Source organism: Schistocerca piceifrons, chromosome 2 (assembly GCF_021461385.2).
Source record: "Schistocerca piceifrons isolate TAMUIC-IGC-003096 chromosome 2, iqSchPice1.1, whole genome shotgun sequence".
Lineage (NCBI taxonomy): Eukaryota > Metazoa > Arthropoda > Insecta > Orthoptera > Acrididae > Schistocerca > Schistocerca piceifrons.
The window spans coordinates 478408988-478433707 of NC_060139.1; the positions used below are offsets into that span (position 1 = coordinate 478408988).

Genomic DNA, 24720 nt, shown 5'->3' on the forward strand with positions numbered 1-24720 from the left:
ACGTTATACTTTTTATAGACCAAAAACAAAGGTTATTTGCTGTTGTTTAGATACAGGTACTTTGGTTTCTATTATCTCTTCGGGTATATTACATTGATTTCTATTGTATGATATTTATACAGCAAAATATATATTTTATATATGAAAAAACAGATGCAAGAATGGGATACTATGTAACTTCCATTATTGAGATTATAATAAAATGATAGGTAGTTGATCCATAAAACTAAGTGACATACACACTGAGAAGGAGATAAAGTACACACAGCATATGGTAGCCTCTAACTCATCTGCTAACAACCGTCATAACTGGAATATGAGGGCATGACACAATCAAACAAGCTGATGTTGAAGTCATAATATCCACAAGCATTCATTGTTAGTTGTAACTGTTAGAATTTTCACTCTTTGTGTTATGTTGGACTACAACGCAATAGTGGATTTTCTGTAGAATAAGTAGCTGCACAAGTTTCATTTCACATTCTGTGAAAATATGTTTATAATTTTTTTGGGGACTTAGAGACAAGTAGAAGTTTTCCTGCACATAGTGACACTGCTTTGCCACCTAATTTACTCATCCAAACTTATATCCAGATTCTTCAGGATTTTCTGATACAGTATTGCAGCACCAATAAGAAGAATAGGGGCACGTGTTCACAGAATTCAGGAATGAATAAGCTGTTACGAGATACTAAATTTACTTGTGACTTGTGAGCAGGTATGAGGGACATCCTACCCAAGATACTTCCACCCCTCCTGAAGTGGTATTCCGCTACCCACCTAATCTCCACAATAGCCTAGTCCATCTGCCACCTTTCCCCTCTACCTACACCACTAGCTAGCCCACAGATGGCTCCCCACTCACCCACAAGCCGCTAGACGCTTCCGCCCCAAACCCCTCCCTGCTTCCCATCTCTCTCCATCCCTCACCCCACCCCACCCCAGCCTACACTCCCACCTCACCACAGTGCACTTACTGTGGGCCAGGAAAGAGCTGGCAGCCAACTGAGCACAATTTAGGGAGACAGACGTGTGCATGTGAGTGAGTGGGAGAGTGTGTGTGTGTGTGTGTGTGTTTTTTCCCCCAGTGCACTTACTGTGGGCCAGGAAAGAGCTGGCAGCCAACTGAGCACAATTTAGGGAGACAGACGTGTGCATGTGAGTGAGTGGGAGTGTGTGTGTGTGTGTGTGTGTGTGTGTGTGTGTGTGTGTGTGTGTGTGTTTTCCTACAAGCTTGAAAAAGGAAGTTCATTCCGAAAGCTAGCACAGCTCTGTACCCTTTGCTTGTGTACCTATTGATGACGCAGCGTTTCTGCCTTTCACTGAGTCGTCTCCTTTATTCCCAAATCATTCATTACTTGTGACTTCTGTGCAGATAGTTTTAGGCCCCGGTTCTGTACCTACCACAGCAATGAAGGCAGGTCATTCGTCATGTGGATGATAGCACTGCTGATTTCTACAGGTCACGTAGTTCAGTAAAGCTGGAGTCATTAGCACAGAAACAAAATTTTCAGGACATTACCAATGAGATGTCACTGACATAAGGAAAAACAGTGGGCCGAAGGCACATCTTGTGGCACTCTTTGAGACAACTTTCTTCCATAATGCTTTTCCACCCCACAGGTAACAGCCTGCTTTTTGTTTGTCATGTGACTTTCAGAATCTTTCAGCAAACCATCCACAACTTTTTGCTGTTGAATTTTTATATGCTTCGTGTCAAAACTGATGGTACCAAATACTTTGATGAAGCCTGGTAGTGTGTCACAGTTGTCTGTGGCATACGTTGGTTAAAGCCAACAGCAGTGAGATTTTTGCAAAAAATTTATGGTATATCAAAGGGATAGGCTAATGGGAAATAGAAGAGGCATATTTGTCACAATAGACAAGATGCTCAAATCCACCAAGATAGAAATTGAAGCTACATTTGAGACTGCACAAAATTTGGTATGTAGGACGCTCGCAACTAATAGGTCTGACAGTAGATTTAGAGAGATCCGCTTCAGTTGTTCTAATATTTATTCAAACCATGACTAGTCAGGATTTTAAAATCCCATCTTTAGGTTATGAAGTTACTGTACTTGGTAATACCTACACTATGTGATCAAAACTATCTCGACACCTGGCTGAAAATGTTTTACAAGTTCAGGGCGCCCTCCATCGGTAATGCTGGATGTCGGCCCACCCTTAGCCTTGATGACAGCTTCTACTCCCACAGGCATATGTTCAATCAGGTGCTGGAAGGCTTCTTGGGGAATGGCAGCCCACTCTTCACGGAGTGCCGCACTGCGGAGAGGTATTGATATCGGTCAGTGAGGCGTGGCACGAAGTTGGCGTTCCAAAACATCCCAAAGGTGTTCTAAAGGACTCAGGTCAGGACTCTGTGCAGGCCAGTCCATCACAGGGATGTTATTGTCATGTAACCATTCTGCCACAGGCTGTACATTATAAGCAGGTGCTCGATCATGTGCTGTACATATCCTTTCCCTTCATGTTTCCACTTCACTATCACATTGGAAACAGTGGACCTAGGGATGTTTAGGAGTGTAGAAATCTGGTGACACCCAATCACCTGACCATGTTCGAAGTACATGAGTTCTGCAGAGTGCCCCATTCTGCTCTCTCACGATATCTAATGACTACTGAGATCGATCGCTGATATGAAATACCTGGCAGTAGGTGGCAGCATAATGCACCTAATATAAGAAACGTATGACGTATGGTTTTTTTTTTTTTTTTGGGAGGGCAGGGGGGGGGGGGGGAGATCCAAATACTTTTGATCACATAGTATAACATGCAGTCGGGGGCCAGTCACTGCAAGAGCTCCAATCACTGCATGTCAGCGGAAACTGTCCACCTCTGAACAGCTACATGGTAGGAATGCCAACCACTACTGTGTGGAGTTATCACCAAATGTGCACTACTGTAATTGTGCCAAGGCACAACACATTTATATGGACTGCATTAAGACAAACTGTTGTGACAATCTTATATGTTCTACATTTGGCTGGGACATATTTGACATAAATGTATGTTTTATCTATTGATGTACACTTTTTTTCTCCTGTGGAGAAGACTGTAATAATCGAAACTATTACGAGTGAATATACAATTGTACAGATGATGGTACAAATACGCTTTTTTAAAACTTTCTGATGCTTTTATTAATTAAGCTTAATTAAAAGTCTTAAATTTAATGGTTTTGCTTAATGTATAATTAGGATTGTAATACAACAATGTAAAGTCATTTCACTGTATATTTCTTAAATCAAAGTAATGTACATCTTTTACTTCTTTCCACATCCCAGAGAATGCTTCTGTGGGAGCCACAGAACACAACTTACGTAATGTAACATAAACTCCAAAGGTTTTAATTAAATTTGTTATAATCAGACAGCCATCTAGAGCAGATCTTCCTGTTCTCTGTGCAGCAATGGGTACAGCTTATGTGAGGCAGCTATAGCAGTGTTAGTACTGAAACCACCACTGTCATCTCCTGTTGTTTTTTAACTATTGTAACCTCGAGTCTTTAACATATCCTCTACAAAACAGTATTAATTTATTTTGGTTCTAATGATCAACTATTGTGGTCAATTCACTAGGGATGACTAATACTCAAAGAAATACTTGAAATAACGTGTTCACTCTCTTACCTAATGGAGCACTAGTTGAAAATTATTTCCCACCAAGTCCACATACCTCTAAACAGTTTGCTAAGAGAACATGTGCAATCAATGAATTTTCAAAATTATAATTCCATTTTGTTTTTTCTCAATATGTTCTTGTACTTCATGTTTTATATCTCATTTCTATTTTGAATAATTCTTTTCTCGTCCAAGCTTATCTCTCTGTTGCTGATTGTCCTTTCTATGATCTATACCTTCTCACGTTTCCTGATTTCACCTACTGCTGACAATTCATTGTTGATGTCTATCTTGTTTAGCTCTGTTGTGTCTCCCTTGACCTGGGGTGCTGACTGACTTTACTATGAAATTTTTGACACATTCTATTTCATCCAACTTTTTCTGCTCCCTTTTGGTGACTGCAGGAGTACCAAGTTCCAAAAGCAATTCCATATAGTTCTTGTTTAACGTCATCCTGACTGAAAGTAGCTTTACCTTTATGAGGTTCTACAGGAAATGGTTTGGCTTCATGACTACCCAATGACAGAATCATGATAATGTAGCTACAACTACTTCCTGAATATACTGCAGTAGCTGCTGACAAAAGTGATGTCAGCCACAGTGACCCAATGCTTGTCCTCACTTCTATATGTTGAAGATTGATATAAAACACAAAGCCACTGTTGTGTCACAATGCTGCTACCAGACAGTGACACATAGTGACCTTGCCTGAGGAGATTGGTGGGGAAATGGAAGAGATGTGCAGTAGGCAGATGGGCCAACAGAACAGGGAGGAGGGGGGGGGGGGGGATAGGAAAGATCATGCTAGTGTGTGCAGAGGAAAGGATAGAGATGACTGGTAGAAACAAGAAACACCAAGAAAAAGGAGAGAAAAGGAGAGTACAAAGTGGAGGTGGAGAATGCGAAGTTACAATTGGTGAGCCAGGCCTTGGTGGATAAGTAACTGGGGGATTATCAGGCTGCCTTCAGAGCAGGAGAATGGGAATGAGATGACTATGTGATGATGGGTGGAGGCAGATGGTACTCAGGGCTAATTGAGATTAATACTTGAGAAGGTTGCATTAATGAGGATATGCTTTAGGGAGAGTTTCCACCTTCACATTTAAGAAAAGCTGCATTGACTGGTAAAACTCCAGGGGGTTGAAATGAACCAAATTATGTTGCAGCAAATGGGTGGTCCAGTTGAAACAAGCAATGTCACTCACACCATACTTTTCATCCAGCCAAAAGTAATATTTCACCACCCACCAAACCTATGATATACCCTTGCTTGTCTTGACATCTTTCCTACTCCCTACTACTTGCCCCATGGCTCATATCCCTGAGAAAGCAGGCACACAACCTGTCCTATATTTCTGCCTATCCAAGTCTACTCGGGCCTTGTCACTGGCACTTCCTACCCTCGTAGAGACAGAAAAGTGTCACATTTTACATCAACTTAGCTGTGACCACTATGCAGCTTTCTATGTGGATAACACCATTAACACACTGACCAAGTGCCAACTAGACCACCTAGCTGCAGAACATGATGTGCAATATAGTGTGACTGACTTCAATGGTTGCATCACAACCTATAACATCTGGATCCTCTGCCATATCATGAGCTCTACTCCCAAAAGAGATTCTTCATTCACACAACTCTCCTGTTGTCAACATCTGTTAGCCCTGGTCTCCAAATCTCCTCCCTCCCACTTTGCATTTCATTACATCCAGCTTCCTCCAGACTAGTCTCACAATCCTCAGTCATTTTTCTACCACACTTATATCACTGAATGTACGCTTTACTTGTCTATTTATTTCCTTCTAGTTCAATGGAAACTTTACTTTCCCCTACACTCTTCTTTTTTCTCAAACTTTTTCTTAGTGGTTCCATATCCTCCCCTCCACCCATCTATTAAAGTTCCACATTGCCCTCCCATCCTCTTTCTCTCTGTCAGCACCCTACACCCCTTCCAGTTTTCTCCTATCACTAACATCGCATGCTGTAGTATGTAGATATGTCAGGAAACAACAGTCTCTCTCTCTCTCTCTCTCTCTCTCTCTCTCTCTCTCTCTCTCACCTCTCTCTCACACACACACACACACACACACACACACAGAGAGAGAGAGAGAGAGAGAGAGAGAGAGAGAGAGAGAGAGTGAAATGGGGGACAGGGAGGGGAGGCATGCTCCTCAGCTCTGAGAAACAGCAAGGTAATATGACAGATTATAATATACTTAGCCTGGCTGCTGCTCTCTTCAGTTTGGTAAGCAGTGACCTGCCTTCGCAGAGAACTCCACAGTATGATCTACTGTATGTCATAAAAATGCAGCGCTTACCTACTGCCAATAAAATATACACACAGAGTGGCAAACTGTAGATTATGCACTAGTTTCAAAAATGTGTACTGTGATATTCAATCAGAAGTGTTGAAAAATCTAACAAGCAAGTTAAACTGTTTCCATACATCCTAGTTTTATCAAGTAATCAATAATAAGGAAATATATAACTATGCAAGAGCAAAAATATAGTATTTATTGAATGAGAACAATTAGTACATACCTTTGCTAACACTGGAATCCACTCTGCATGATGTAAGGCTACTCTGAACCAGACTGCTCGAACATTCTGTTCTGACCAGTGTTCAATGGACTCTAAATGAAAACAAAAGTAATTTGAATAAGTAAACAACTATCCTTAAGGAAACAAGTGACATACAAGAAGTGTCAGAATGGCAGATGGAAAAAAAATTGCTACAAGGTGTACATCTTTGCTTCCACCATTTTTTCCCAAACATCTGAGGCTTTAATAAAACAAATTGGCTACACACGTATCATTCAAAGTATTTTCCATTGCTGGCCACTACTTTCTCTCATCTTTTGGGCAGTGTACGAATCCCACGCCGAAAAAATTATTCATCTTTTGAAGCGATCCACGAATCGATCCAATTTGTGACTTCTTCATGAGATCGGAAGTGCTGGTCAGCCAAGCCATGTGCCACTGATCTGAACAGGTGATAGTCAGAGGGAGCAATGTCTGGAGAATATGGCGGGTGGGGTAGGACTTCCCATTTTAACATCTCCAAGTACGTTTTGACCTCTTTTCAACGTGGGGTTGAGCGTTGTCGTGCTGCAAAATCATTTTATTGTGCCTCTCACTGTATTGCAGCCACTTGTCTTTTAATGCTCTGCTCAGACACATTAATTGCGTTCGATTATGAGCACCTGTGATTGTTTCACTTGGTTTTAACACCTCATAGTACACAACGCCGAGCTGGTCCCACCAAATGCAGACATGATCTTGGAGCTGTAAATATTTGGTTTGGCCATTGACGTGGAAGCATGGCCAGCATATGCCCATGATTTTTTGTGTTAATGGTTATCAGAATGAACCTATAATGCGATGCAGAAATCCCTTCTGTTTTTGCCTCTGAAGCAACTATTCACAAACACACAAATGCCGTTCAATGTCTCTTGCTTTTAGCTCACAAGGGACCCAAGTTCCTTCTTACTGAATCATGCCCATAGCCTTGAGACATTTTGAAATGGCTTGCTGTGTCACTCTCACTATACGTGCCAATTCTTCTTGAGTTTGATGAGAGTCTTCACTCAGCAATGTCTCCAATTCTTCATCTTCGAAAACATTCTCTCTTCCACCACTATGCCAGTCTATGACATTAAAATCATCATTATTGAAGCGTTGAAACCACTCATGACATGTTCTTTCAGTAATAGCATCCTTACCATACGTACTTGAGAACATTCATTGAGACTCAGCCACTGTTTTCTTCATATTGAAACAAATCAGTAACACCTCCCACAAATGACGATAATTAGGGTTGTAAACTGACATCTTCAGTCAAGAACACCTTTATGATCCAGATACATATTGACTAATGTTTGAATGAGGTTATGTTGACCGAGGTCCAAGCTAACTGCCTCAAATCTGCGATCTGTTTCTTTCAACCGATACTTACCGTTGTCGCCACCTATTGGCAAACAGCGGAAGCAAAGTTGTACACCTTGTATATAAAACATACAGTAAACACAAAATAGTAAATGAAATAAGTTGATCATAATATATTCAGAAAAGAGGAATTTCAAGGAGTATGACACATGAACTAAAATGGAATTTACATGTAAAGATAGGCTTCAAAGTTTTCATGTACACTTGCACATACTGTTGTACGTTTGTTTCTTCAACAACACAGATTTTATTAGGCACAGATTATTTACAGTCAAATCACAGAAATTAACAGTTCCTGACACTTCCGGAAATGCGAACAACAAAACGCTTCTGGATGTAAATACCTCAAGGTGAACACGGTACTCTCAATGATTGTTAAATAACTCACAAGCCAGTGGTGGAGAACACTGTTTGCAGGTTTGACTGGGAAATGCTTGGATACAAACCACATTTTTGGTGCACTCCTATGTCATCAGTTTGTTCACTGAAAACTCAAGGTTTGTTTGAGTGGTGCACGAAGATTGTACCGCGTTAGGCAGACAGCCGAATCCTTGCGCTAACCAAATGTCATTAGTAGGTAACAATGTCGTAAATCAGTGCCCAGGAGAAAACCGTGTGGTGCATGGTTGTCATCTATAGATCCACCAGAGAGCTTACTAGAAATATCAGCTGGCAGACAAGTGAGGCCATGGTGGCCCCTAGCAGCCTTAAATCTGCCACGGGTGTTTTGACATGTGAACTTGTGCTGGCAGATGTATCCTACCGTGCTGTGCTAGCGACCTTGCTGGATGTAAGTATATTTATATTGAGTGATCCATTAATAGTCTGGAGGGATTTCAAGACATACCATCATTCTTGGTGACAAATGAATGGGTCATTGGAAGAAAGACCTAATCTTCCATTTACTGAAGATTAGTCTGATCATTTATTTCCAAGTTCTTTGCAAGCTCAGAACAAGAAGCTCAATATGTACCTTTAAGTAGTCCTGCCTATTACATGAACTGCTTTATCCTACTGTATTTGTGGTTTTATCTTTGAATTTATTCAAACATTTAAAATGTCATACCTTGAAATACACTCTTGCCGTGGCCATGGGCTGCGGTTTTGGGTGTCTGTGTGGTTGTGTGCATGTAAATGTGTGTGCTATTGCTAGAAAAAGAGCTATTGTGAATGCTGTTTTCTGTTATGTGTTATGTGTTTCTGTGCTCCATGCATCGCTCCACTATAGGCGAGTGTCTGCCATTTCCTTATTTTTTGTATTACTCCTGCAGGTTAGCACTTTCTTCTGCCAAAGACTCCACACAAACAAACTCAAATCATATAATTGCTGAAGAAAACTACACTGTACCTTTCTATTTAAACTTAAGAGATCAAAATTTTGTACAAAGTTCTAAACAGTGTGCCTGAAACATATATCTGCATGAGTTGTAATTTATTAACTGAGGGCAGAAAGATATAAATACCAGAAGTAGATGTTGGTCATGTAAGTGCTCCCAAGGGTATCATTGTGGTTCTAGGCAGTGTTCAGAGATATATGAAGATAGTAACTGTTCCCGAAAGAACAGATACCATTGACCGTGCAGCTTTTCTAGAATAAATGATAATTAATTGAAACCCTCAGCTGCCGACAGGTGTTGTTAACATACCTCGATGGGAACAGCTGAAAATGTGTTCTCCGACCGGGACTTGAACCCGGGATCTCCTGCTTACATGGCAGACGCTCTATCCATCTGAGCCACCGAGGACACAGATGAATAGCATGACTGCAGGGACTTATCCCTTGCACGCTTCCCGTGAAACCCACATTCCCAACTGTCCACAATCTACCTATGTAATGTTCCTAATAGATATTTGCCCATCCACTCATTACTTGCGCCCACTAAGGTGACGATTCCCATAAGAGTTCGGGAAACCTGTGCATATTCACACTCGGGAACAGTTACTATCTTCATATATAGTTGAAAGGCTACCCGGCCATTGACCTCCATCTGTGTGAATGTGCGCAGGTTGCCCGAACTCTTACGGGAATCATCACCTTAGTGGGTGCGAGTAATGAATGGATGGGCAAATATCTATTAGGAACATTACGTATGTAGATTGTGGACAGTTGGGAATGAGGGTCTCATGGGAAGCATGCAGATTGATAGAGCATCTGCCACGTAAGCAGGAGATCCCGGGTTCGAGTCCCAGTCGGGGAACATATTTTCAGCTGTCCCCATCGAGGTATATCAACAACACCTGTCGGCAGCTGAGGGTTTCAATTAATTATCAGTGTTCAGAGAGACCTAAACTGATGACCCAAGACACTGAGACCACTGCCCACCATGAGACTGAATGCACCTGATGGCGCTGCAGGAAGGTGATGAGTTAAAGAAGTAAATAAGAGGAGCAGAGCCGAATGAAGAATCATTTCAACAATGATAGGAGCCGCAAATGGAGAAATCCACTGACATAAGTGACTCTGACAAAGTACAGATCATTTTGGCCCAGGTCCTGGAACAAGCATCTCATAAATGGTGAAGCTGGTCAGCTGTTTGCATGCTACTGTCACAAGCAGCTAATCAAAGTGGTTGAAGGAGAGTGAAGCCATTAGCAGACAAGGTGTTGGATGTCTACACCTCATCACAGAACCTGTGGGTTGGAGGCTAGTCTCTCTCCGAAGAAGGGTAGGTGGTGGTCTGTGGCAGATATGACAACAGAGTTTGGTGCTTATACAAACACAAGTGTTTATAACACACTGTTTAGTGCTCCACAGCAGACAACATTTATGTGTTTGCATCAACATCATCATCATCAATTATGATTGCAGAGGGTGCAGGATCTTCCAGATGGGACTGTGGAACAATGGAAACATGTCACCTAGCCTGATGAATCACATTTCTGGTTACACCAGATAAACGGGTGTGTCAGGATACGCCATCACCCAGGCAGACACAGGCTGGCAGGGGCAGTTTCATGTTATGAGGGACCTTCACCTAGGCTTCCACGGGACCTGCAGTAGTAATCAAAGGCACCATGACAGCTGTGGACTACACGCACATTATTGCGTATCATCTGCCTCCCTTCAAGCTTTATGTTTCCCTCAATGGCGACAGCATCTTCCAGCAAGATAACTGGCCTTGTCACAATGCCAGAATGGTACTACAGTGGTCTGATGATCATGATAGAGAACTCACTATCTTTGCCAGCAAATTTGACTGATCTGAACCTGATGAAATGCACCTGTGACACTCTCAGGTGCCAGCTCTGCATCCACAAATCCCTCACTCATAATTTATGATATGACCTATGCAAACACATCTAGAGTCATATATCTCTGGAAATGTACCAAGGACTTGTCAAATCCATGCCATGCTTAATCCCTCCTGAACTGCGGTTCAAAACACACTATTAAGCAGTTAGTTATAAAGTTTTGCCTCATCAGTGTATTATGTCAGGTGTATTGATACAAGACATATGGCAATAGTCTAAACACAAATTTCTTGGTCACAATGTTTTATATGTACTAACTGATCATGTCATAAACCAGCAAATTCAGTCATCTGGCTATTCGATATGTACAATGAAGGATCGTCCAATTTTTTAAGTACAGTGATAAGTCTTACCAACTGATAGTTACTGTTTGTTGGAGCATGAGGAAGCAAGAAGATTTATCAGTACTTGTGAATGGGCAGACTGTGGGAGGCTAAAGAGCGTTAGTGATGGTGCTTGATCTTGCAACCTCTGAGATTAGAAGTTTACTAGAATTGCATCAACACAGGGAAATAAAAAATCCGTACACATTATAAAAGTGGATGTGTGTGTGTGTGTGTGTGTGTGTGTGTCTGTGTGTGTGTGTGTGTGCGTGCACGCGCGCGCGTGCTTGTTTTCACAAATCCTCCTAAACCACTGGACTGATTTCAATAAAACTTGGTATACATATCCCTCAGAGTCAGGCAAAAATTGCTGTTGGGGTAAGAGCCATCTACCTACGAGGGCCGTTCAGAAAGTAACCTCCAGTTGATTTAAAAAAATACACCAAGTTAAATAAAAATATTTTAATATATACATCTTACAACTACATCTTTGCACTATTTTTCTACATAGTCTCCATAGCGATTGAGGCACTTATCGTATCTCTTCACAAGCTTTGAAATTCCTTCTGCATAAAAATCACCCGCTTGTGCCTGGAGCCAGCCTGTGACCGCATCTTTGAGCTCTTCGTCAACATCAAACCGCTGTGACCCGAGCCATTTCTTCAAATGCATGAAGAGGTGATAATCACTTGGCACGAGGTCTGGGCTGTAAGGTGGATGGTTGATAACGTCCCACTTGAAGGACTCAAGAAGGGCCGTTGTTCTGCGAGCAGAGGGAGGACGGGCGTTATCGTGCAAAAAAACGATACCGGAAGTCAGCATACCACGGCGTTTGTTCTGTATAGCCCGTCGTAACTTTTTTATTGTTTCACAGTACACGTCTTGATTAATGGTCGTACCACGTTCCATGAATTCAACCAACAACACCTCTTTGGCATCCCAAAACACCGTTGCCATCAGTTTTCTGGCAGAAAAATCTTGCTAGGCTTTTCTTGGTTTGGTAGGCGAATTTGAATGTGCCCACATCTTTGATTGTTCTTTTGTCTCAGGGTTCACGTACTTAATCCAGGTTTCGTCACCGGTCACGATTCTGTTTAACAATGGTTCTCCTTCGTCCTCATAACGTGACAGAAAGTCTAATGCAGAGGCCATTCTTTGAGTTTTGTGGTGGTCGGTAAGAATTTTGGGCACCCATCATGCACAGAACTTACGGTAACCCAATCTTGCTGTCACTATCTCGTACAAGAGAGTCTTAGAAATCTGTGGAAAACCAGTAGACAACTCCGACATTGAGAAACGTCGATTTTCACGAACTTTTGCATCAACTGTCTGAACGAGTTCGTCAGTCACCAATGACGGTCTACCACTCCTCTCTTCATCATGATCGTTTTCTCGTCCACTTTTAAATAAACGTACCCATTCACGGACAACTCCTTCATTCATAACTCTTGGTCCGTACACGGCACAAAGCTCACGATGAATAGCTGCTGCAGAATATCCTTTGGCTATAAAAAACCTTATGACAGCACGCACTTCACATTTGGCGGGGTTTTCTATTGCAGCACTCATTTCAAACTGCCACAAAAACTAAACTAGCGCAGGTACGACGTTCACTCGACCACGGCTTGATGCCGACTGACCTGTTGAGTGCGTGAACGCACAGATGGCGTCGCTACTCCCCCCACAACCCGCACTGTGACTAATCGGAGGTTACTTTCTGAACTGCCCTCGTATCATAGTTTAGGAAACATGACATCATAAACAATGAGATGCATGAAAAACTGCCACATCATGCATGATACTTAAATTTATTACTTCTGTGATATTACCTCTACTTTCACTTAATTTTTTCAGATAGCATCCAATTATGCCACTAAATGCACCTATAAAATTATATCATGGTGGCAAACATAGCTCATGAGGTATGACATCATAAATACTGAGATGCATGAAAAACTGTTGCACTGACCATGATGTTTAAATTGTTTACTTCCTTGCTACTAGCTCTATTCGCGACATATTTTTCAGACAGTATCTCAATATGGTGCTAAATGTAACTACACAAATACATCTTTGTAAGACACACAGTTCACAGAATATGATGTCATAAACACTCCAATGTATGAAAAAATACCGGATCATGCGTGAAATTTTAATACATTTATTCTTTATTACTAAGACACTCCTACAGCTGAGTCAACTTACAAAAATCCCTGACACCTGGCAGTACTTTTGACAGCTTTCAACTGTGAAGTGCAAACAGCTGTAGGTGAAAACAATAGCCATCTATACAGCTATGCAGAGGTGTTGCCATAAAGACTTTTACAAAATGGCATTGTAGACATGTGTAGAAGCTGTACTTATACTTACAAATTTGTACATTATGCATATTTCTTTGTACGACTGTTCATAATTTCAAAGGTATTTTCACATAGACATGGAAATGAAATTTTTTCAATATTACACTAGCAACACAGTTCTTTTTGTGTGTCCATTTCTAGTAGAAAACTGCCAAAATGAATATTCTGTGAATGCTAGGTTTCTCAGATAGTTTGTTATATGTATGTATGTGTGCAAAAATTATCCACTTACTTGTTGAATAACACTTGACATATTGTGAACTTCCTGAATTTTTGAATGGGTCGCAGACAGACCACACCTCAATCCTACTGGGTGCTTGCGGAGCTTAATGTACGTATTGTAAAACCTCGTTTTTACATTCCCACATTTTATATTTTCCTGCTTTTCATGTTCATTTTTGTAGTCCCTACAGAAGTCCTATGCATTCAATACAATGCTTTCCCACCATTAATGATTCTGTGTTATAGCATTTCCTGCATTTTAAGTTTTCTTTGACATTATCATGACCTTTAACATTGATTTTCATACAGGTTTCTGCACGAAGTGTATAATATTCCTGCTAAAAGTCAGACTTGGAACAAAGCAGAAAACATAGCATTAATGCAGGACACAAGATTTTCATTGTCGGCGTGTTGAGTCATGGCTGTCTGTATTATAGATTCGCAGTGTGTGGAAGGGTGGGAAAGTATGCTGAGTAACTACCTTAATGATAATCATGATCTAACGATAGTGACTCTAGTAGGAACCTCCTTTCTGCTCATTGTGTTGTAATTTTTTAGTCATTATATCACATTACAATAATGTGTTGTTGGATCACCTCTTTGTTAGTGGCAAAAGTACAACTTCTCATTATTATGCAGATGGTGAGTATTTAACATCAACATAGCATATACACTGAAGAGCCCAGAGACTGAATGCCCTCTGGGGGGATAGGGGGGGGGGGGGGTTTGCACATGTGTTGCACTAAGTAGATAAGGAAAAGTGACATATTTATGGCCCAGCCCCTGAAAACAAGAATCTATGAATCAGTGCAGCTGGTCAGCCATACATTTGCTACTACAGTAAGCATCTATTAGCAGACATTGAGGGACAGTGAAAACACATGAAGACAACAAGGTGTTGGACATATATACCCCATCATGGAACGTGGAGCGATGGTCTGTAAATCAGAACAAGTGGTAATCTATGGTAGATTTGATGACAGTGGTCAACGCTGATGCAAGCACAAGTGTTGCGGAGCATGCTGTCAAACACGGGGCTCCCTGGCAGACGACCCTCAGGTGATCCCATGCTGATCCAATGACACAATCAATTACGACTGCGATGGGCACAGGATTATCAAGACTACACTGTGGAACAATGGAAACATATCACTTCATTGGATGAATCATGCCCCTTGTTGTACCATGTTCACGAGTGTATCCAAACACGCCGTCTTCCATGCAAATGGCTGCTCAAGATATTCAGTGCGGCTTCCATGGGACCTATGCCAGCTGTGGACTATGTGAACATTATTGCAGGCTACCTGCATCCCTTCAAGCTTGATGCCTTCCCCAATGACAATGGCATCTTCCCACAGGATAACTATTCATGTCATGAAGGCAGAATCATAAATCATTGGTTTGATGAGCACGATAGTGAATTCACGCTGATGTCTTGGCCCCCAAATTTGCCTGGTCTGAAACCAATGGCACAAGCTCCACATCCACAAACCAATGGCCCTTAGTTTATCGGAATTTGGTGACCTGTGCATAGATATCTGGTGACACATAGCTCCAGAAACCTACTGTGACTTGTCAAATCCATGTCACACATTACATTTCAAAGCTGGGCAAAAGTGTCATTAAGCAGGTGGTCATAATGCTTTGGCTCATCAATGGATCACAGCATAATGTGAGAAGAAAGATTCCATGAATCAGATTTATGAGCAGCTGGACTCGTGAATGAATGCAGGAGTCCACATTCAGTGAGTCTACTCCACAAATATTTCTTACCATAATCTCTCTCAAACCAGAGACCAGCAGCCATAATGTCTTATTAATGCTGTATCTATGTTTCCCACACGGTACAACAATAACAGAAATACCAGCATGAAGAAAAAAGAAAATGAGAAATGGAAACCACTTACCTGTTGCTGATTAATGCATGGTTATTAGACACGTTTTTTACAGCACAGATATTACTACCTTATAAATTACTGTTCTCTTTCTATTTACATACACACACACAAGCACTCACTTGCACCTGCTCATGGTGACACTCACTATTAAATGGTGATTTCTCAGGCTGACAAGAGTGGGGAGTGAGGAATAGGATGTTGCAAGTAGGAGGGGGTACAATGTATGGAGCAAGGAGTGGTGAGCAGATAAAGAGAGTTAAGGGGGGCATGACAGACAGGGAGACAGCTGGCTTGCAGTGGGCATTGTAAAATGAAGACTGAAAATGGTTGCATTAGAAAAATAAGACAGAGAGAGAGAGATGGAGTGATGAGGAAGGGGTAAGGCGGAGGGAGCCTAGTTATACAAACTGATCTGTCCAACTGCCGTGAGCACTCCCACAGGGCATCTTTATACACTACCCAGTTTATGGGCCACTTCCTAACCACTCAATCCCAACATCTATTTTCAACTCAGCGTCCTTCTCATTTCAATCAACTACAGTCTTAAATGTTGAACTTCAGTTTTCACAAAGCTCCATCAATACCTCTGTTCACATAAAATGCACCAACAACCAACAGTATCTCCATTTTGACAGTATCATCCGTTCCTCAATAAAAAGTCCCACATACCCTTAACATCTATGGGAGTCACATCTGCAGTAGGAGACTGGCGTTAACAAAGCGAGCTGATAATCTTGCGAAAGCCTTGACAGACAGACAATATTCTGCTCAGCTAGTCCAGAATCAGATTTCTCATGAAATTCCTTCCTGTGACACCAAACAACACACTAACATTGTTAATCACTCACTGATCAGCACTCCTCTTATCAACCAGGTCTTGAAAAACTCTCCCACTTCCTGTTTCAGGCTCTGGCTGCCTGTCATCATGCCCTGATATATGGTACATTCATCGAAAACCCTAACATCATAACTGAAACAATAATTTTGTAATCAACCAAACTTAGGCAATATCCTAGCCTAGACTATCTTTATGCCAATCTTACTCGTAACCTAACATCACATGGGTCTTACCCCTGTAAGCAATCTAGGTATGAGATCTGTCCTTTACACACATTTACCACCTCCTGCGGCAGTGCTTGCACGGGTGATTGCTATCCTGTAAAAGGAAGGATAACATCTCAAACCAGCCAAATTATGCACTGACTGTGTTGACATTCCATGTGCCATGTGGGGATAACAATTAACCACTTGTCTCCATGCAAGGATGACCAATGTCTGTGGCTAACTGTGAACTCAACCACCGTGAACTCAACCACCTAGTGCAGAAAAATGTACTATACCACTGCACCGGTGATCTCAATAGCTGTTTCAGTAACTTTATCATTTAGACTGTGTGCCCCCCTCCCCCCCCCCCCCCCCCCCCCCCCACCCCCCACCCCCCCGAAAAGTGCTCACTGCACCAGTTACTCTAAATTAAGTAGATGGGAAATGCCCGGTCAGCATATTCTCTGTTCTTGCAGTCCTCCTGGTCTAATATACCTTAGTTCCTTACTCTCTTCCTTACCCTTGCCCTCATTTTTCCGCTCCTGTAATTTACCATACCACATCTCCGTTGCCCAAACCCTGGACTTATCTTTCCATGAAATTCCCCTTATCCCCCCCACTTTGTGAATGCCACCTGTTTTAATCCTCATTCTTATGCTTCTGAGAGCTATCTGCCTCTCCTCACTCTCTGCCTTCCCCTATACATCTTACCCCCTTTCAGTTGCCACATGCATACCCTCACCCTCACTTGTGCCAGCCTGAGCAATTACTCATAAACAGTATGTACCACTGAATTTGGGTCAGAGATGTTGTGTGTGTGTGTGTGTGTGTGTGTGTGAGTGTGTGTGTGTGTTTGTGTATGCACTTGAACTAGAGAAAGAGCACTACCATGAAAGCTAGTAACTTCTCTGAGACATTACATGTGTCTATGAACAACACATTAGTCAGCTACAGGTGAGAGGCTGCAATCCCAGAAATTGCTGTATATGAAGGAACTAACTGTTACACCAATTTAATTTAGTATACCTTTGCCCTTTCTGACTTATGAGGTCTGTTCAAAACATGTAGAACTTTTGTCTGCAAAATTTTTCTGCACTTATCTTTTATGTATTGTGCATGATCTCCATCCTCCGCTATTGATGCACCCTTCCCACTGCCGTTTCCACTTCCGGAAGCACTTTTGTTACACCTCTTGCTGGACTGTGCGAAACACTGTCCTGCAAATTTTCTTTTTATTTTGTCCATCATTGCAAATATTCGTCCTTTCAATGGAGTTTTCAACTTTGGAAATAAAAAAAGTCCATAGGGGCCACATCTGTGGAGTACGAAGGATGAGGCCCCACAGCTATTTCGTTTTTTGTGTAATAGTCATGGACTAACAGGGATGAATATGCAGGTCCATTATCGTAATGCAAGAGCCATGAATTGTCTCGCCACATTTCAGGCCATTTCCTTCTCACATTTTCTTGCAAGCATCAATTTATGGTGAACTAATCCTTCAAAGTCAAAGAAAACTACCTGCAATGCTTTGACATTTGACCTGGCCTGACAAGCTTTTTTCGATATTGGAGAACCTTCCCTGACCCACGGTGAAGATTGAACCTTGGCCTCAACATTGTAACCATAGACCCACATCTCATCACTAGGCATGATTCTCTTAAAGAACATCTCATTCTTATTTGCGCAATCCAAAAGCTCTTCTGGTCTCTATTCATGAACCGTGGGACGAATCTGGTGGCAACACGATACATTCCAAGATGCTGTCTCAAGATTTCATGGCATGACCCAACTGAAATATTAGATTCTTCTACAATCTCTCGGACAGTCAATCTTTGACTGGCATCCACAATTTTGTTGATGTTCCTAAAATGAGCATTGTCTGTAGGCATCGAAGGGCACCCTGCATGATGGTCATCCTTAACTTCTGTAAGGCTATTTTTAAACCATGTGAGCCATTCATAACACCGCACTCATCACCATAGGTTGCCTGCATCATTTGGTGTGTCTCTGTAAAGGTTTTCTTGAGCTTCACGCAAAATTTAATGTAGATGCGTTGCTCCTCTAACTCTGCCGTCTTGAATTTTGCAAACTGTGGAACACAACGTTCTGCTCGATACAGCACTCAACAATAACCAACAGACATACAACAATAAAACTTGTAGCAGTTACACATTAAACATAGGCGTGTGCAGGGATGTCAACCATTTTTTACTCCAAAATTACCATTGGCGTGAAATTATGAATGTTCTGGAATTTTTTGAACAGACCTCGTATAAAGTGTCTTAAAGAGTGACAAGGAACAAATCAAAATGCAGGCTTCTAAAATGATTTTGTTAGATCATTTATTATTTCAATTTCATTGCAGCGTGTGCAACACTTCTGGCAAGTGCCTTTGCTAGAAAAAGTATTCTTCATGTGATAAAGAACAGCATGTAACAGGGAGAATGTGTTTCACGAGCAAGCCAAGCCACTATCACAGGTGTCTAAATAATTTTCTGCGGCATTTTATTCCTCATAATATTTCACTTAATGAAAAAACTGTTACTGAAGCAATAATTTTCTTCACATGCCAGCTGAAGCACTTGTTGTCGTGAATGCTCCTGTCTTGACCACAGGTTTGTTCTGGTGAAAGAACACTTTCTTGTGTGTCAACCTGGGTCATTCTTCAGTTCTTTTATGTTTTAAATATTCCAGTCCTGCCTTTGTCCCAGTATTCTATCAGAATTACATTATATAGGCTCCAAAAAAGCCATGATAATCACCTTTGGGAGGAGTGGGAAGGACTGTGGAAAGGATGTTCTTCATTTCAGGGTATGATGAAAGTTAGACGAAGTCCTGGTGAATGATTTGGTTATGTTCTTCTGGAGTAGGAAGGTATTAAGTAATGCAGATGGAGGTGGATGAAGAATTAAGGACTTGTGAGGACACGAAGTAGGCAATCTGTTTGAAGGGTAATACCTGTCTGTGAGGGCCTCAGTAAGACCTTCAGCTCACTATGAAGGGGATTGTTTGATGTTGGATATGTCCTGTTCGTGAGTGGCCAGACGGCATAAGATGGATTTTTTAGTGTGGAACCAGAAGGCAATTATCAAGATTGAGGTAGCATTAATGGTTGCTGGGATTCATGTAGCCATTATACAGAAGGAGAGCCAGAAAGTTGGTACACTAAGCTGAACAGCAGATGAAACAGAATAGGGGGAAGGTGTTAAGTATGTTTGAGGAATGAAAATATCATGAGTGAACCTCCTTAGGATTTAGGTAGGTAGGAATGTTTCCTCCTTCTGGCACATCAAAAGGCTGACGCAGGAAGGTGGCCAGTGGGTGGCCATCCTGGCATGATCATGAGGTGGCTAGAAAGGTTTCCTCTAGGTGGGCATAAACAGATTTGAATATGAGAGAGCCATATCTCCATCATGATAGGCATACTTTTTATACTTGCTTATGAAGAGTTGAGTTTTAAATGTGTCAAATCTTTCACAGTTCTGTAAAATTCAGATTTTTAATTATGCATCTACCCTGAGTACTACTATGAAAGATGTGTTCACGTCATAAAATACTGACTAAAACACATTTTTAATGTGCCAATCACAGTGCAGGCCTCGTACAGGTTGGTGAAGACCAACAAACTACAACACACACTTTGACCTGGTGCTCTCTCACTAAGCTAAGGCAGAAAGGGTCATGAGTGACACACATTAGGTTAGTACAGTAAATCCACAAATGCAGAGCACTATGCAGAAGCTTGATGCTCATCAAATATAGTGACAAGGAGGCCCAAGCCCCAGCAACACACTTCTGTAGTTGCACATCGAAAAGTATAGACAAAATCTGAATTGAACACATCATAATAAATAAGATCAAAGACTTTATTTAGAGTTAGGGAGCTTCCTTAAAGTATTGGAAATGTTCTTTGCATCTGTACCACCTAATTCTGGTAGAAATTCTGTCCATGAAAACAATCTAATTCTCTAACAAGTGGATCCAGCATACTCATTTTTATCATTTGTGCCATGTGAGTCAGAGTTGCACTAACTTGTATCAATCTGTGGAATATACATGAAGTATATAATACAATCTATTGGAACAATATTTATCTTTTTTACTGAATGTCAGGAAGATATTATTTCAGCTTATCACTCTTTAATACTTGTCACAAAGGTATAATTTGGTTCATGCCAGCACTGAAGTCACAGTGGGCTTGTATCTTATCTTCCAACAGTAAGTGCAGCGCAGCCTATCATTCATTAAAATTTTGTAATCAAGCTGCTCATTTTTTGTTGCTTTGTGCTACAGGTATATATACAACTATCTTTAACACTAGAATAGCAGAATATCTGACATTTCTAAATGATCGAGTCATTTTGACCCCAAAAAGTGCTTTCATATTTGACTTAAGCAAGTACTTTATTTTAGTGTGTGTTAATCCCTACCATTTTATGAGTTATAACAATAATTATTTAACAAAATAATTAATATATTACTTACTTACCTCAACTACAAAATTTCATGCCAATTTGCTGTTGCCTCTGCTAATAAGTTTCCTAAATTGTAGACTTCCATATATTAACTATTTGCAGAACCTTCTAGACATATTTAGTGCATGTGGTCCATATTGTACTCACATGTGTTTTACATGTGGCTTTGTTGCACTTATTACTCAAAGTCACTGAAATCTACAAGATGCACTTAGCATAAGTGATCTGTCTTTTACAGGCACAGTTACTGCACATGGTTTTGTGACACTTTACACACCTTTTCAGGGGCTGATTTGGCACTTCTTTTGCCTTCTGGATACTTCTGATCCCATATCCTTCTCTCTTGTCTATTCTTCTTGCTGCTCTCCCCCCCCCTCCACCCCCCCCCTCCCCCCCCCCCACCCCCCCCCCCCCTCCCCTCATGAGTTCATTTGCGATGTGAAGTATTAACTTCTTCCTTTCCATTTTCTTGTTCGTTACTATTTTGTAGATGATCCACCATTTATTTCCACCATGTCCAAGAAGTTGTAGGAACCATGTATCGTCCATCTGCTACATGCAGTATCCAGAATAACTTTTAGCTCTGCAGTGGAGTGTGCACTGACAAAAAACTTCCTGACACACAGTTTTAATCTGCCATGAGATTTAAACCTTTTTTAGGATATTTATGGGACATTTGATCAACAACATTCACCCCAAACTTATTTGCACTGTAGAATGTTAAGGTTTTCAGGTTTCTGCTTTCCTTCTTTGCTTACTGTTACTTCAGCATGCAGTGTACTCAGACAAATTACAGTTTTATTCCTCTTTCGTTGGCATACAATCACTGTGCAATTTGTGTCGCCAGTCTGGCACAGGACTGTGGTGCAGTGTATTTCAATATTTAGCTTCTTTACCTCATCAGGGATTTCATAACGGGTCTTGTTCATTGTACCAAATACGGAAGTTTTCTTTTCTTCGACCTTCTTAGCAAGTTGAAGAGATGTGATGAAGTTGTCTGTCATCACATTTATTTGTTGATTTGCACATGGGTCCTTGAGACGCAGAACAATGCACTCTCCAAGTGACTGCATCCCTTTGTGAATGTCAAGATGTGGAAATGCAATATTTATATAGCTTGCTGCAACAATGGCAGCAATCCAGACTTTGAGAGTATATTTGTAAGGTTTGTTGGGCTTCAATTGTGTGAACCTGCACCTCGACTTGCTTGGTAATAATGCTTGCCTGTAGTTATATTTTCTCCAAGATGGTAAGAATAACTGTTCTCCACAAACTTTCCCAAATTTCAATACAATAGCAAATTTGTATCCCTGTTGGCAGGTGCTCAGCTCACATTCATTTTTCATAGAAATGAAGAAATCTGAGAAACTCCCAACACCTCTCCCTTGATGACAGTACGCTCTAAAGCATGCAACAAAAGATGATCCACAGAGATACTTGTGAAAAAATGAAACCCTGAGATACATGACGGCCATCAATATTCCCAGTTCCTCAAGTGACACAGTCCAATCATTGTTTTTTAGTACTAACATTTGATTCTGTGTATTTCTTGATGAGATGTGCCCACTGCTTCATTAAAAATGACAGTTTTCTACTTGTTGGCAAAAGTAAACAGTGGAACCTCCTCTCTCCTTTAGAATGTTTACAGCTGATCTTCATTCAGAAACTGAAAAAATTTTTATCTCCCACTCGGCTCCATTCCTAGTGACAGTCTTTGTAGACACATTGAATTGGGGCTGCTGTGATGGATGATGTGAGGATTGGTATATTATCATCTACATCTACATCTACATAGATACTCTGCAAGCAATTGTATGGTACATGGCAGAGGGTACCCTGTACCACTACTTGCCATTTACTTCTGTGTTTCATTCACAAATAGAGTAAGGAAAAAGTGACTGTCTGTATGCCTCCGTATAAGCCCTAATGTCTCGTATCTAGTCTTCATGGTCTTATGTGCAATGTATGTTGGCAGCAGTAGAATCGTTCAGCAGTCAGCTTCAAACGCTGGTTCTCTAAATTTTCTCAATACTGTTTCTTGAAAACAACATCACCTTCCCTAAAGTGATTGCCATCTGAGTTCTCAAAGCATCTCTGTAACTCTTACATGTTGTTCAAACTTACCGGTAACAAATCTAGCAGCCTGCCTCTGAACTGTTTCAATTTCTTCTTCAATCCTACCTCGCAAGGATCATAAAAAACTCGTGCAGTACTCAAGAATATGTCGCACCAGCGTTCTTTATGCGGTCTACTTTACAGTATCCCTACCACATTTCTCACATACTCATTTCACCTAATATCACTTTGCAACATTATGCCCACACTTAAATGACTTGATGGTGTCGAGCAGGACATTAGTAATACCGTATCCAAACATTCCCACTCATCTGCATTAACTTTTTTCCACATTTAGGGCTAGCTGCCTTTCATCACACCAACTGGAAATTTTGTCTAATTCATCTTGTATTTGCCTACAGCCACTCAACTACGACACCTTACCATATGTCACAGCATCATCAGCGAACAACTGCAGATTGCTGCTCACCCTGTCAGCCAAATCATTTATGTATATAGAGAACAACAACGGTCCTATCACATTTCCCTGAGGCAATCCTGACAGTACCCTTGTCTCCAATGAACACTTGCCATCAAGGACAACGCACTGTGTTCTATTATTTAATATGTCTTCAAGCCACTCATGTATCTGTGAACTTATTCCATGTGCTTGTACCTTCGTTAACAGCCTGCAGTAGGGCACTACGTCAAATGCTTTCCAGAAATCTAGAAATATGGAATCTGCCTGATACTCTTCATCCACAGTTCTCAGTACAGCATATGAGGAAAGGGCAAGCTGAGTTTCGCATAAGCGATGCTGTCTAAAATCCTGCTGATTTGTGCACATAAGCTTCTCAGTCTCATGAAAGTTTATTATATTCGCACTGAGAATCTGTTCAAGGATTCTGCAGTAGTCAGAAGGTAGAGGTATTGATCTGTAATTTTTTCAGATCCGTTCTTTTACCTTTCTTATACACTGAAGTCAGATGCTCTTTTTACTGTTTGCTTGGTACTTTGCACTGGATGAGAGATTCACGATAAATGCAAGCTAAGTAAGGGGCCAATGCCGTAGATTACTGTTTGCAAAATCGAACTGGGATTCGATCTGGACTTGGTGATTTACTAGCTTTCAAATCTTAAAGTTGTTTCTCTATGCCAGGTGTGTTTATTACTATGTCATCCATATGGGAGTCCATCCGATATGTCGCCCATACGGGAGTCAGCCGATGGCCAAATGACAATACAGATCTCCTGTGTGAACGATTTCTTGAACATGAAATTTAAAACTTCAGCTTTCATTTTGCTGTCTTCAACTGCTACACCAAACAGATCAACAAGGGACTGAATGGAGGCCTTAGAACCACTTACCAATTTTACATACGACCAGAATTTTCTCAGGTTCTCTGCCAGATCTTTTGCATCTGAATCCACCTTCTCTAATCTCTCCACATTCACAATGTCTTCATCTTCACTTGTCTCTGGTACAAAATCTCCATCTTCAGCT

The 24720-nt window shown here is 41.1% G+C and overlaps 1 protein-coding gene and 1 non-coding gene across 5 annotated transcripts in view; both read right to left on the reverse strand.

Moving 5' to 3' along the window:
* The window catches only part of LOC124777373 (nucleoside diphosphate-linked moiety X motif 6), a 110612-nt gene that overhangs the window by 45491 nt on the left and 40401 nt on the right, over window positions 1-24720 (reverse strand). For all 4 annotated transcript variants that reach the window (XM_047252758.1, XM_047252761.1, XM_047252757.1 and 1 more), the window contains one exon: window positions 6184-6275. In XM_047252758.1, the coding sequence (XP_047108714.1) occupies window positions 6184-6275 (92 nt within the window). The remainder of the gene's footprint in view (window positions 1-6183; window positions 6276-24720) is intronic.
* Window positions 9259-9332, reverse strand: Trnat-ugu. The gene has a single exon. It is a non-coding gene; the product is annotated as a tRNA-Thr (tRNA).